At 43.2% G+C, this 14,334-nt stretch overlaps 1 protein-coding gene across 1 annotated transcript in view; it reads right to left on the reverse strand.

Moving 5' to 3' along the window:
* The window catches only part of fam184ab (family with sequence similarity 184 member Ab), a gene marked incomplete at both ends in the record, with an annotated part of 117,087 nt that overhangs the window by 21,479 nt on the left and 81,274 nt on the right, over positions 1 to 14,334 (reverse strand). Inside the window, 2 exons of the mRNA XM_079290235.1 lie at positions 4,357 to 4,484; positions 10,165 to 10,318. Of these exons, the coding sequence (XP_079146361.1) occupies positions 4,357 to 4,484; positions 10,165 to 10,318 (282 nt within the window). The remainder of the gene's footprint in view (positions 1 to 4,356; positions 4,485 to 10,164; positions 10,319 to 14,334) is intronic.

Below are 14,334 nucleotides of genomic sequence, written 5' to 3' on the forward strand. Positions count from 1 at the left end.
TAGAGGGGGGCTGCTGGCAGGTTCAGAAGGTTCATTGTCATCTGGTCACATGGTGGGTCAACGTCACAAACACAAGAAGATGACGACCTCTCTGGGCGGAAGCAAAGGTGGAGGTCAAGTGATGGAGTATAATGTTTCAGGAAATGACTGAGCATTCTTTGAAAGATGAAACGAGACACATGGGACTGTTTTTTCAAAGATTTAAATCTTCAGCAGGGACCAGTGGTGCTTGGGGCCACCGACAGACCACCCTCATGCTTTAAGATAACAGCACTGGTCCACACATGAGATTACCGATGAAAATGTCAAACCCAAAGTTTTGACCTGATGGAGGCCAAGGACTGAACTGATAGTTATAGAGTAAGAGATTTTGATCCGATATCTGTAAATTAGATTTTTTTTTGCTGTATCAGAACCTTGTTGATACTCTAGTTCAAAACAGCTATATCTTGTCATTAGGATCTACCAGCCGTCGAGACGCAAAGCTGTCAAGTTCGGTGTTAAAAGCCCTTTTACATGACGGGGAGCAGCGGCAGCCTTGTTTGCCAAATTGATCATTATGATTAGAGACTTGAATGAAGAGGCAAAGACTCCCAGAAGAGGGCCACTTTACTCCACCAGAATCAGATTAAATATCGTCAAGTTATCGCTCACTAATGATTCCCCACTTTGCAAAAAAACTCATCCCACTTTATAACTATTTATTTCAAGGGCTGTGTTCATATATCCAAAAGCCATAATCTTGTATAATCGCCTCATGGTCACAACCTCCTGCCTCACTATCTGTCTCCATCCGAGTCTCCCTCAACATCCTAATTTAATGTCATTGGCAGATTTCTTTGCCATCCATAAACCTAGCGCCGCAATTAAACACAATTAATCCTTTAATGACTCATTTACTCATTTCACTCTTCATTCTGGAGGGAGACAGAGACAGGAGGCACAGAGGCAAAGGAAACCCAACAAACTAACAGGAAGGGTAAACAATGACAGGATAAAATAAATGAACAAAGAAGATGGAGAATGCATTTAGGGGATTTGAAGTATTTATTGCATGGGGACTGCTTTTTCTTTGAAGGCAAATTTCATCAAATTACAGCGGATTCATCCGTTCCATGTTCACATTCATTGCAGACGAACGGGCTGGTTTGTGGCACCGAGGTCGACTTCATCTCTCTCTTTCTAATCTCTATTCTCCTCCACACCAAAGAACTTGGCTAAATAAAGGAGTTAATGTGCACCATCGTCTTTATGCCTGCCGCCCCCTCTCTTATTTTCTCATTTTTAAGTCTTTGAAAAATAAATAGGTTCTTTAAATATTCATCAGGCGAGGACATTAGCCGGCCAAATCTCCTGAATCGCACTGAAAATGGAAAAATGTATTAAAGATGACGGGTGGGCATTTCATCCATCCAGTCTGACAGATAGAATATTATATAATGAACGGCTTCTTTGTAGAATACCATAAATGTGAACCTTTTATTAAGATTGCGATGGTTTTTTGTTTTAGTAGACAATTGCAGTGTTGCACTGTTTTCACCAGTGTTTGGCGACCCAATTCACGATAGGCCTCATCCATAAATCACCAGATGAGTGAATGTGTGCGTGAATGAATGTCCCTGACCATGTTTGATGCCATTTCCACATTATCTTATGTCATCTCGAATAAACAAGCCATTTTGAAGAGATGCACGTTGGAAAACAATCACAACTTTGTCAGTTAAACAACGAGTCAATCTTACCGGTACCGGTAGGTCACAATTGTCAGAACATTCAGGCGTCTCATGCGTTCGAGCGGTTTTGGTGAGTTCACGTTCAACATTTGCATATTTATTTTGGATGTGCTCTCCTCGCTGGTTGAAGTTGAAGTGGGCGAGGACTTTGTGGACTTTTTTGCCTCTCAAGCTACTACAGTCCACTCTACCTTCTCATCGGAGGTTGATGAGGCTGAGAGGGAGACAGCAGAAGCCACTCAGGGCTGACACGAGCACCGCCACCTCCTCTGCATTATTTCAGGTCAACAAATGATTCTGTCATATTTTCACCAACAGGGAATATTATCAGAAAAAAGGATGGCAGAACTGAGCATGAATCAGTTATGATGCAAAAACAACTTCATCTTTCATAAAGTATCTGTATCAAGGACACTAAATGTGATTTTATGAATTCAAAGTGCAATAATAACACAGAGGATTATATTTCACTCATATTTTGTTTGTTATACTACAGAATGTGCTGCCATTTCTTTGTGAAACCAAACCTTCGCCCTTGAGTAAAGATACGATTAAAGTATCTTTTCCCACTATCAGGTCTGACTGCTATTAAACAACGGGATCCAAATCACAACTGGACTTTTAACGCAAAAACAAAAGAGGAAAGGAAAATAATGTGAAAAGAGGCGCAAGAGAAAACGACAGCACTTCGAAAGGTACTTTACTTATATTGATGAAAAAATAAGAACTTCATGTTCAGAGAGAAAGAAGCGAGTTGTCAGGAACACTAAAAACGACATCAAAGATGGAACGATATGATGGAAATAGAACAGAACAGATATTGGATGTCCAGAGATGCTGATCACGTGATAATTGATCAAACACGTAAAGTATCTCCAGGGAGACGGATGACAATGTGTACACCCTGTACTTCATCAGCCTCTTCCTCCCCGTCTGATGTCTGTTCAGTAATTGGAGGTCTAAAAACATTATTTAACTCAGCGGGACGACTGCTCGCAGCTGAGCTCTGATGACTCAACTCAGGAAGTTTCGGCTTATGTGCCATGAGGGCTCCGGCAGAGCAAACATGGAATTAATGTAAACACAAACTCTCAAAGTCTCTGCAATTTGTACACGCAGCATTTTACCCGAAAAGAAAAATTCACTCGGTGGGTCACAGTTTGTTCCGTGAAATCTGCTGGATTATTCTCAAGCAAAGGGAGGTAACAGCAGATGGTGAAAGGACAGAAAGGATAAAGCCTCTTCCAAATGAGGGTGGCCAAACAGTGAGGCATCCTGCCAGAGACACAGAAATTGTTCCCAATTCAAATCCTTCGTTGCATCTCATCCCTTCTCTCTCTCTCTCTCTGCCATCAGATTTCATGTCTGATTCTCTGCTGTGCCCAATCAAGCTATGAATGCCCAAAAAGTTATCTTAAAAAAAAGAGGGGAAAAGTATTTAAAAGTACCAGAGCTTTTGCTGATTTGTGATGTGCATGCATTCGAAAAGAAGCCAGCACTATAAATTAAAGCTCATTTAGTTTACATATAAACAGTCAGCCTATTGAATTCTTTCTTGATTTATTCCAAAGTAAACAATGTGAATCTACTTGGGCATCAAAAAGAAGCTTGTGTGCTGCAGCAGTGACTGAAATATGTATTTCCTGCACACGTATGACTGACAGGCCGTACAGACTGTAATCATCTATTAACTATTAACTTTCATTGACCTGATTGCCTTAGCAACTAAAGATGAGAGTGACTGATGGTGGAGTGTGTGTGTGTGTGGGGGGGGTATTGAATACAACCAGATGCGCTTCTCTGCTGGGACATCTGTATCACAAGGCGATGAGAGGGAACTCATGGTGTTTGGGATAATTAGTAAGATTTACAAGAAGATGGTAAGAGGATAGCCTGCCGGGTGTGTGTGTGTGTGTGTGTGTGTGTGTGTGTGTGTGTGTGTGTGTGTGTGTGTGTGTGTGTGTGTGTGTGTGTGTGTGTGTGTGTGTGTGTGAGAGAGAGAGAGTCTGTGGCAGGTGGTATTTCAGGCACACTGGCTAATCTAATTTCTGTGTTACAGCTGGCACAGGTAAACATTAAAAACAAACAAAGAAACCTGAATCATCTAAACATCTGTCAGTTAAATCTCTTAATGTATTTGTGATCAATATATTAATTGTTTTGTCTTTAAAATGCCAGAAAATAGTGAAAGCTGCCCATCACAACTTTAAAGATTTTCAATGTTGTTGTTTAACATAGCTTGTTTAGTGTAACAGATAACTAAAGACATCAAAAATGGTTGTTGATTAGTTTTCTATTGATCAACGAATCACTTCAGGACCACCTTTGGCTAAAATCATGAAGATTGTAATGAAATCAAACCCCATTTTTTTGTTTTAATCATTCAACTGGCGAACATTGGGTTGCTTCCACTGTCCACATATACACAGACTACGGATGACTACCTCATTCAACCCAACTTCAAAACATCCAAACTATCCCTTTAAGTGTGTAATATTGAGATCTATTTTCCAGTGTTTCCTACTAGAATAGCTTCTCTGGAGACTGACGGTGAATGTGTTGGTAGATGTAGTGTGACCCCAACAGATGATGCAGACGCTTCAACGACGGACTGGGTTCCTACCTGTATCCGGTTGTTCTCCAGGGTTTTCTCCAGCTCCACCTTGGCTGTGGCCGACTCTTGTTGGTGTGTTTGTCTCAGGTGTTCGATGGCTGATGCGTGGATGTGGTTCAACTCTGATCGCAGAGAGGCTGATGGGGAAAAGTGCAACAGAAGAAAAGGACATATTTCATTTGTACAGAGCAAATCACAGACGTGGACTCAGCTTGTTTCAGACCCAGTGATTTTAAAGCTTTTTGAAAAAGCTTCCTCCGACCGTTAGTCTGCTTGTAAAAAAGTGCTCATTACAGGCAAAGGCATTTTTATTGCAAAATAAATGAAGAAAGTATTTTTTTTACTTCGCACGTAGAGCAGAGTGCTTCGGATACCTTTGCCCTTAATCCTCACTCCAATGAACATCTTTCATTGTAAACAGTCTAATGGTTTAGAGAAGCATATAGAGGGAAGTCACACAGTTATTAGCTTTCTACTTGAACGCAAGACACATTTATAATGTCAGAATAAAGCAATACAGTTCTTTTTTAAATCAAGAAAAACGCATAATATTCACCTACACTCCCACGAGACACACAGATGTAGATACACACACACACACACACACACACACGGACTGGATGAAGACAATGGAGAGAGGGCGAGAGATGAAGAGGGAAAAAAAGGATTATAAAAGGACGTCAGGATGTGGGAAGTGAGAGATAGATGGGAGCAGCTCTCCGGTGTCTGGACGTTAATGGAAGGTTAATGGAAGACCATTTATCACAGCACAGCACTGGTGCTTCAGTGGTGGCACTGACAACTGGGTAAAGATAGAGATGTTTCTGCACTTTCTAGCTGTGTTGGTCTACCTTAGACTTTCTGCTGATGTTCTCAATGTTTTAACTGTACATCACATCATTGTACATAAAAAAACATTGAAGTGATGCACATAATAAGGCATCGATACTCGAATACCATCATACAGGGATTATACATATCAATACATACCAACATGGGGTAACATACTATATAGCAAAGTGTTTTATTATTTGCATTAAATGAGGTATAGTGAGAAACTAATGTGCAAATGTATCATGTGCAAGGTCATTGAGGTATAAAGGTTTTGATGAACTATACAGCAGAGAGTCCTCTGTTAGACAGAGGTGAGGTGTTGTGAAGGGTTATTGCTTTGGGCAGCAAAGGTTTCCTGTATCAGTCTACGTGACAGTGAAGCTGAATCAGTCTGTGAGAGAAAGAGCTCCACTGTCTGTCCAGTGGGTCGTGGAGAAGGTGGGCAGCGTTATAATCCTCAATAGATAACAGTTTGTTCAGTGTCCTCCCCTCCACCACAACTCAAACGGAGCCTGGTCTGCAGCCAATAACGGAGCCATAATGAGCGAATAAAGTCTGTTGGTGTGTCCGGCTCCAATGCTGCTCCCCCAGCAGACTACGGCAAAGCACAATGCACTGGCACACGCTGAAGGATCTCAGCTTCCTCAGGATATGCCTGCTCATCCCCTTCTTCTAGACAGCCTCAGATTTGGTCTTCCAGTACAGTCGGTTCAGTTGTCGATGTAGATGCTGTCACAAACCAGGTACTAGTTATCCTCCACCACGTCAAACCTCCTCTCCCAGAATGCACCAGGCTTGTGAAGCCGTCCTCTTCCTTCTGAAGTCAGTCACCATCTCCGTGGTCTTGGCCACGTTAAGAAGCAGATGGTCTCTTCAGGCCCACTCCCCAAATCATCCACCGGCTTCCTGTGTTCCTCTTCCCACCTCACACTTCTACACCCGACCACTGCGGGGTTGTAAGACAACTTGACCGGATGTTGAACTGAAAGTCTTTGGACGGAGACAGCACAGTCCCCTGCTGCGCTCCAGTACTACCAGCCGCCATTTCAGACCGAGCCACAGACTGTATAAGAAGTGGACGTAGTCACTGTGACGTCACCCATTGGTTTGTGGACTGCTGTGTTGAAGCCTTGAGTTTGGCATGTTGGCCGTCACATTCTTGGACTTTTTCTCAAGCAGAGGAGTCGCTCCCTGATGGCCATGTGACAATGCAAGTTTAAGGCGCTTCCACACTCTTCAGAACCGGAGGTTGCAGCGTGGACGTAACTCTGCTCGTTCAGACAAACGTTCGTCTGCCCATCAGGTAGTCTGTAATGTCAAGGAGATGGTGGATGTGTCTACTCTCATTTATTGGTACTTGTTGGTTTATGTATCAATTTCCCTCATTCATTTCAGCCTGATCACTTTCCAGGAAACGTATTAAGTGTCCCATATTTTCTAATATACTAACATACAGAGCTTCACCTTAAGAGGGATTATGCATCAATAATTATAATGGATCATTCTGCATATTAATCAGTTTTACTTTTGATACTTTGAATATATTTTGATACCTTCACTTTTGTACTTTTACTTATGTCACACTTTCAATGCAGGACTTTTAATTGACCCTGACAGAACTTTTTTAGAACTTTTTTAGAACACAGCCCCGGGTCCACCGACATCCCTACGCCAGTCATTCCTGAGCCCTCCTCTCGCCCCAGGACACGCCGCTCCATACCGTGCTTTACACCAGCACCGCAGCGAGCTTCGGTCGCCCGTTCTCCCAGTCCTTGCTCGTCTTCTCCGCCAACACTGGTTGAATCCTCGCCTCCATCCACGCGTATTGCACGCGCAGTGTTGCCGCCTCGTCCCCTCTTCGCCCCGACGACGCTGATAGTCGGGGACTCAATAATCAGGAACACCCGTTTTTTCAACGCGGAGACACACTGTTTCCCCGGAGCAACGGCTCAAGACATCCTGCTGACACTGCCTGGCCTGATGCGCGCCCTCCCGTCTTCCATTCGGCGAATTATCGTTCATGTGGGAATTAACAATACAGCCCTCCACCAGTCCGAGTTGACCAAGATGGATTTTACAAATCTTTTAAGCTTTTTAAACAGCTGTGGACTGTCTGTTTTTATCAGTGGTCCAAGTCCAACACTCGGCCGTGGATCACAGCGGTTCAGCAGAGTCCTCAGCCTCCACACCTGGCTCCAGGCCGCCTTCAGGACCAACAACGTGAGCTTCATTGACAATTTGAATCTGTTTTGGGGCCGCTCTTCCGCTTTTAAGAAGGATGGTATTCATTTTAACAAGCTGGGTAGCCGCCTGCTAGCGGCTAATTTACAGCATGCTGTTCACTCCCATTCACATGATTGACTGTTTACACCTGGATCCCCTGTCCGCTGTCACTCTTCCTCTACGATCATTCATCAGCCGCATTCATCCCCTACTACCAACACCAGCTCCCCCTGGCGGCATGGAGGGTCTCCAGCCTCTAACGTAACTTCCACTCCACGACCCATGAACATTCCCGTGAGAATCACAGACTCGCGCTCACGCCCTAGTTATGGTCGGTTTCGAGGTGCTGCACGAGTGATCCGTCCTATTGCACATACCCCCAAAGCTTCCTGTGCTGATGACGACACAGTGTCTTCCCCCATCAAAATGTGTCTGATTAATGCACGCTCTGTAACAAACAAGGCTCACATTTTAAATGACTTGTTCACAAGTCATAATTTGGCTTTTTTATTTCTGACCGAGACCTGGCAACGGAATATGGAATGCATCCATTTCAATGAACTCTGCCCCGTGGACTGTTCTTGGGACACCGCGTCTGACATGCCGCGATGGAGGTCTCGCCGTGGTCTGGAAGAATCAGTTTTCCTGCCACTTGGGCAGCACAGAATCTTATGTTACTTTTGAACTACAGCTGACTAAAGTGGGCCGGCTAAAGCCGTTTTACTGTTTTTTAATTTACCGACCTCCAGGTCCTGCAGGTCAGTTTTTATCAGAGTTCACAGACTTTCTGACCTCTATTATGAAGCTAAACAAAGTGCTTCCTATTTCAAACATGCCACTATCCAGCCCATATTAAAGAAACCTAACTTAGATCCAGCTTTGCCCATGAACTGCAGGCCCATATCAAAACTGCCTTTCTTGTCCAAAGTTTTACAGAAAGTGGTGGCCAAACAACTTACTGCTGCACTGGAGAGGCACAACATGTATGACAAGTTCCAGTCTGGGTTTCATAAGCAACACTCTACTGAAACCGCTCTCCTGAGGGTTTCAAATGACATTCTCATGTGTGCTGATGCAGGTGACTGCTCTGTGTTAGTTCTTCTGGACCTCAGTTCTGTATTTGACACTGTAGACCATGGCATCCTGATTAAGAGGCTACGTGATTGGGTGGGCATAACTGGCATAGCGTTAGACTGGTTTACATCTTACCTCAATGACAGAAGTTTCAATGTCTCTGTGGGTGATTTTGTGTCTGTTACCTCTCCACTGTCTTGTGGTGTACCGCAGGGCTCGGTTCTGGGGCCTCTGTTATTTTCCCTTTATCTGTTACCTTTGGGACCGATCATAAAAAGCTACAATGTGTCCTATCACTTATATGCAGACGAGATCCAACTCCATCTGTCATTCAAACCTAGCGAGGCATTCACATTAACTCGGCTCCTGGACTGTGTCAATGCCATCAGAGACTGGACGGCAGAAAACTGCTTGCAACTCAATGACTCTAAGACAGAGGTCCTAGTTATTGCTCCAGAGGAGTTTGTCCCCATGATCAGGCAGAGTATTGGTCCACTCTCCTCTGCTGCCCATTGCAACCTGCGCAATCTTGGGATTTTCTTTGATCGATCCATGTCGTTTGACCCTCATGTTAAGCAGCTGTCCAGGTCATGTTTCTTCCATCTAAGAAATATCAGTAAACTGAGATCTGTAGTATCAACACCTGAATTAGAAATGATCATACACACATTTATCTCTTCACGCATTGACTACTGCAACTCACTTTTCACATCACTCAGTGTATCTGCTCTTAACTGTCTGCAGGTCATCCAAAATGCTGCCGCCAGATTACTCACCAGGACAAATCGACGGTCTCACATCACCCCCGTACTCCGATCTCTTCACTGGCTTCCTGTAGCATCTCGGATACACTTTAAAATTCTCACCATCACTTACAGAGCACTTCACGGTCAGGCTCCGGCTTATGTAGCTGATCTACTTCGCCCCTATTCACCCGCCCGCACTCTCAGGTCAAACGCTCTAGGTCTTCTGTCAGTCCCACGCACACGATTTAAGAGCCGTGGTGACCGAGCTTTTGAGGCAGTGGCCCCGAGGCTCTGGAATGCTCTGCCTGCAACTCTGCGCCTCGCAGATACTGTGGATACTTTTAAAAGCCAGCTCAAAACCCACCTGTTTAGGCTGGCGTTTGTGTAAACGTAAACCCATGTCCTAGACCTGCTCTTAAAATATGTTTTACATTTTTATTTTATTTTTTATTATTTAATTTTTAATTTTCTCTGTGTAGATAATTTATTGACCCTTGGGTCACATTGTGTTTTTTATGCTTTTAAATTTCTGCTCTGTTAAGCACTTTGTGATACTACTGTCTGTGAAAAGCGCTATATAAATACAATTCATTCATTCATTCATTATGCTGCCTCTTGTTGTAGGTATTTTGTATTATTATAACATATAAAGCTGTGCTTTCATGAATTCCAACTGCATATGGGCAGAAAAATGTGGACTTGTACATCTCAAAGTAATAGTCATATATCCCCATTTAAAACATGAAAGAGCAGAGGTTGTTCATTTTCTTTCAGTTTCCACTGTAAAATCTGAGCACACGGACCAAAAAAAAAAGTAATTTTGCTGAAAAGGAAAATGGGCCAAAGGGTCATGGGAGGCTGAATCTTGTTTGTGCAAGCACGCACACACACGCGCGCGCACACACACACACACACACACACACACACACAAAGTCCTTACCCAGCATGGCTTTGCCATCGTCCTCCAGTTCAAAGCGGAGTGTTTGCAGCTCTTGTTCCGACTGCTGCTTGAGTGTATCGATGCTCTGGCGGTGAGCCTCTCTTAGAGACTGCAGTTCTGCATGGTGATGGTGGCGGAGACGCTCCTCCAAGTCCTGATGGAGAGATGAGAGTGGGGGGGGGGGATCAGGGGAGGATGAGCGAGGATAACAGAAAGTAAAATAGGGAGAAAAGGGAAAACATAGAGGAGGGGGGGCAGGGGGAGCGAGTGGGAGGGATTAGAGAAAAAGTAGGGTGGAGAAAAATAGTGAGGAGAGGGAGAGAATGAGAAAAATTTGTGGATGAAAAGTTGAAGACGTAGGAGGAGATGATGGATTGGGAGGAAAAAGTAAAATTGGAAAAGTGAGGCAGGGAAAGAAAGGAAAGTATTGAGCATCATTTAAAATCCTCTATAAGGGCTGAAGGAGAAACTGGCCAATCATCACAGTGACTTAAATTGTACCGAAACACCAGCCAAGAAGAGAAAAGCAGAGATGAGATCACCCCCGATGTCGAAAAAAGACAATTCTCCCGAACTCATATACTTGAACTCATAAAAACTTAAAAGGTTTGCTGACAGTTTCAATGGATTCCTGTGCAGGACGGCCTTGGCTGAGAGGAAAATCAATTGAAAGTCACTCTACAGAAGAGCTTTTAAGAATTAAAAATGGTGAAGTCACCTCTCTGATGAAATGCATTGTAAGATGGACAATTGCTTCTATTTCTACGCAACAGTTTTTAAATAAAATTGAGGTATGGTCACTTTTCTGAAATGAATTGACTGAGACTTGGACGTTAATAATTCTATTTGTGGAGGAAACAGCAGTCCATAGTCCTTCTTTAGTCACACAACAACATGCTGCTTTCTTTATCTTCATTGCTTTTGTATTGAAATGAGAGGATTCATTCAATCGTGTTCAGCTCGTCGCGTCCAGGTGTTGATGATTGTGTGTTTGCTTGATTACGAGATTTTTACAAACACATTAGAATATTAGCAAAGAAAACTGACAAGTACTTGTTTACACAGTATTAGCATCAGGCATTAGCAATGCTGAATGGAGGGCTGCCACAACACACACACACACACACACACACACACACACACACACAGACAGAACTACTACAATTACACTGCTGGCAGTTGAACGTTTACTCTGGCAGAAAGAGCTGTTGTTGATGTGTGAGGAGCCACATTGCGTGCCTGAGTGTTTGTGTGTTTATAGGAAATATGGTTTAACTTTTTGGGAAACACATTCACTAACTCGACAGAAGTTGGTTGTGTGAAGTGTCTTATTACAGTGGGCTCATCAATTTGGACAAAGTTGGCTTTCAGCTAGCTTGTTGGCAGTGAATGTGAGACCAACATTACATTTGACCATCAACTCTCAATTCTTTTTAAAATTGATCACAGTAATCCTGAGTTTTGCCATACTTTCAACACAAAGATACGTACCACACAAATGATTAACCAATTCATGTAAATCACCCTATAAAATAATATCCAGATAAATTATTAAAACACCATCTTATTCGAACAACAGGTCACAAATGCATTTGTAGACTGAGAGTTGGGATCTCATGCAGACAAGAAAACTGCTGTTCACACAGAGTTTAACCTCGTCAATAAAATATTAAAATGCCCTTTTGCAAACCATAACTACAACCCATCAACAAGGAACATCTGAAATGATATTCATAGAAGGTTGACGGCAACATCTGTGGCATTTTAATTCGCCAACATGTAATGCATCAGGGAAATGATTCATGGCAGGAAGAGAGCCCTGAATATTCAAATGAACCTCGCCCCGAGGAGGCGGACGGCAGTCTCGGTTTCTTAGCGTCTGACGAGGCACTCGTGCTGTGTTTGTGGTAACACTTGAAACAAAAGTGTTACAGGTCATTAATGGATTTGTGAGTGAGTGGATACAAATGTTCACGCTGTATTTATTTAGTTGTGTTGTACATGCAAACTGATGCCAACAAGTATTACAGCAAGCATCTTCTCTGTCCTTTTAATGTCAGTCTGCCCATCACTAACTCTCCCTGCCCTGCAATAGTCACAGTTGATTCTTCCCCGAGCACCTCCTGACCTCCACGTCCACCTATGCACCTGCATGCAAACCCTTATGATGAGCTCCCCAGTAGAGTATATACATACCTATCCCTCAGCCTCATTTCCTCACCCAATAATCTATTGTGTACTCTGCTGTCTTCAAAGGCAGTGCTGTTGTGTTGCACGTGTTTTTGAATTTGCATTGCAACATTTTGTTGTCATATTTTTATTGACCCTAAATGAAAAAAAAAAGATGTCGGACCTTGCCTGGAAAAGAGAACCACTCTTTCTCCCCTTTCTGGAGCCAATCCCTGAAAGAAGAGCTCGCTGGTGAGTGCCTGGTGGCCGGGTCTTGATACAATGCCTGAAAAATCGACATACTCTACTCTACATAGTCTACACACTGAGTCATTGGGGTCGGGTGCATTGTGAGCCGGATGGCAGGCAAAAGCTTCCAGCCCCGTCCAACTGGTAAGAAGCCCTGGGGTAGACCCAGAACATGCTGGAAGGATGATATATCTGGTGTCCTGGGAATGCCTTTGGGTTCCTCAGAAAGAGCTGGACAGGGTTGCTGTGGAGAGGGACATCTGGACTATCCTGCTAAGCCTGCTGCCCCCATGAACCGGCCACAGACAAGTGGAAAGACAATGGAATAAGGAACGGTTGGAATTTCTATTGTTGTGTTGTTTTGGATTCCCATGTATTTTGAATCTGCAAGATTATAATTAAGTGTTAATAAGTTTGCTTTACAATCTTGCAGCATGTTTTTACCCGTGAAATACACTATTTTTATGCTGTATGAGCAAAGTCAAAATCCCACTTGTTTACAGTATTTATGACACAAGGATATCACAAATAATATGACAATATACTGGTGAAATGAAAAAGTGAGTTTTCCAAGTTGTGATCCTGTTTTACTGTTGAGGCCAAATCAAAGGGGGGGGGGGGGGGGGTGGACATACATATCCAATCAAAAGTGATTTGGGGTGACTAGCTTACTCTTTCCATCATATAAAACCGCATTTGACCTCAAGCTTGTGATACGTAGTAGCTATCAGGGCAACCTCGTAGTAAGAGGTTTGGTGCGTTTGGATGTCAGTTGGCAAAAACTTTGTTTACATTTCAAAAGAATGTAGTTGAGGTTTATTCTGCTACATCGCATTCTCCAGTAAAGCTCCGTCTGCTGCTGTATTTGCTCAGCCGCACCCTCATAATTGTGTGATCCGATCACATCTTTAAAATCTAATTTAAATCCCTCTTGTAACAATACACCATTCACATATCCCGTTTCACTCATCAACATGTCACATAACGGAACCGAAGGACGCTGAGAGGACTGTTAATGTCCACAGCTGATCCTCAGTTGGTAAACATAGCCTGAGGTTTTATCACAGTATGAGGAAGCCACTAATCTCTCCTCTTTATTGGTATTGATCATTGGTCTTTTTGTACCGTGGGTCAGTAAAAAACCATACCTTTTATTCCTTTAATTAAAGGAAGCAAATTAATGACTCCCAATCGCAGTGAGTGTAATTACAAACAGACTGTAATGTTGTCACATTCACCTCCTGCTCTCTCCTCTCTGTGCTGTTTGTTCTATGTGGATTGCCTGGTGCTTCAATCTCCATTCCATTACTGGACGGTCAATATTTGTTACTTTGCTGGTGGGCGAGTCCATTTAACTGAGTGAAAAAGGGGGTGATACTGATGAGCAAGAGTGAGACACGGGGATAAGCACACAGAGACTCGGGTACTCTGCCAGGCTGATCTATTCGCTTCAACACAGGTCTTAATCCTGACCCTCAGGACAACTTAAAGACCGAGTTTGAGGAACTGAGGTGTCGAAAAGGGTTGTAGCTTAAAAGTGTATCTGCTTTGTAGTCAGGTGATTTAAAGCCTCAGAGGAGCAGAATCTTAATACTTAAACTAGCCTGCAGCCAACACATTGACTTTGAAACCGGTGTAACATGTTCTATTCTCCTGGTCTTAGTCATCTCCTGGTCGTTATCCTCAGTTTAATTTGCTTTTAATTTGCTTTCTTTGGCAGACCAGATCAGAGAGCCTTACACTAGCGGAGCC

The sequence above is a fragment of the Melanostigma gelatinosum genome (genome assembly GCF_949748355.1).
Source record: "Melanostigma gelatinosum genome assembly, chromosome: 19".
Lineage (NCBI taxonomy): Eukaryota > Metazoa > Chordata > Actinopteri > Perciformes > Zoarcidae > Melanostigma > Melanostigma gelatinosum.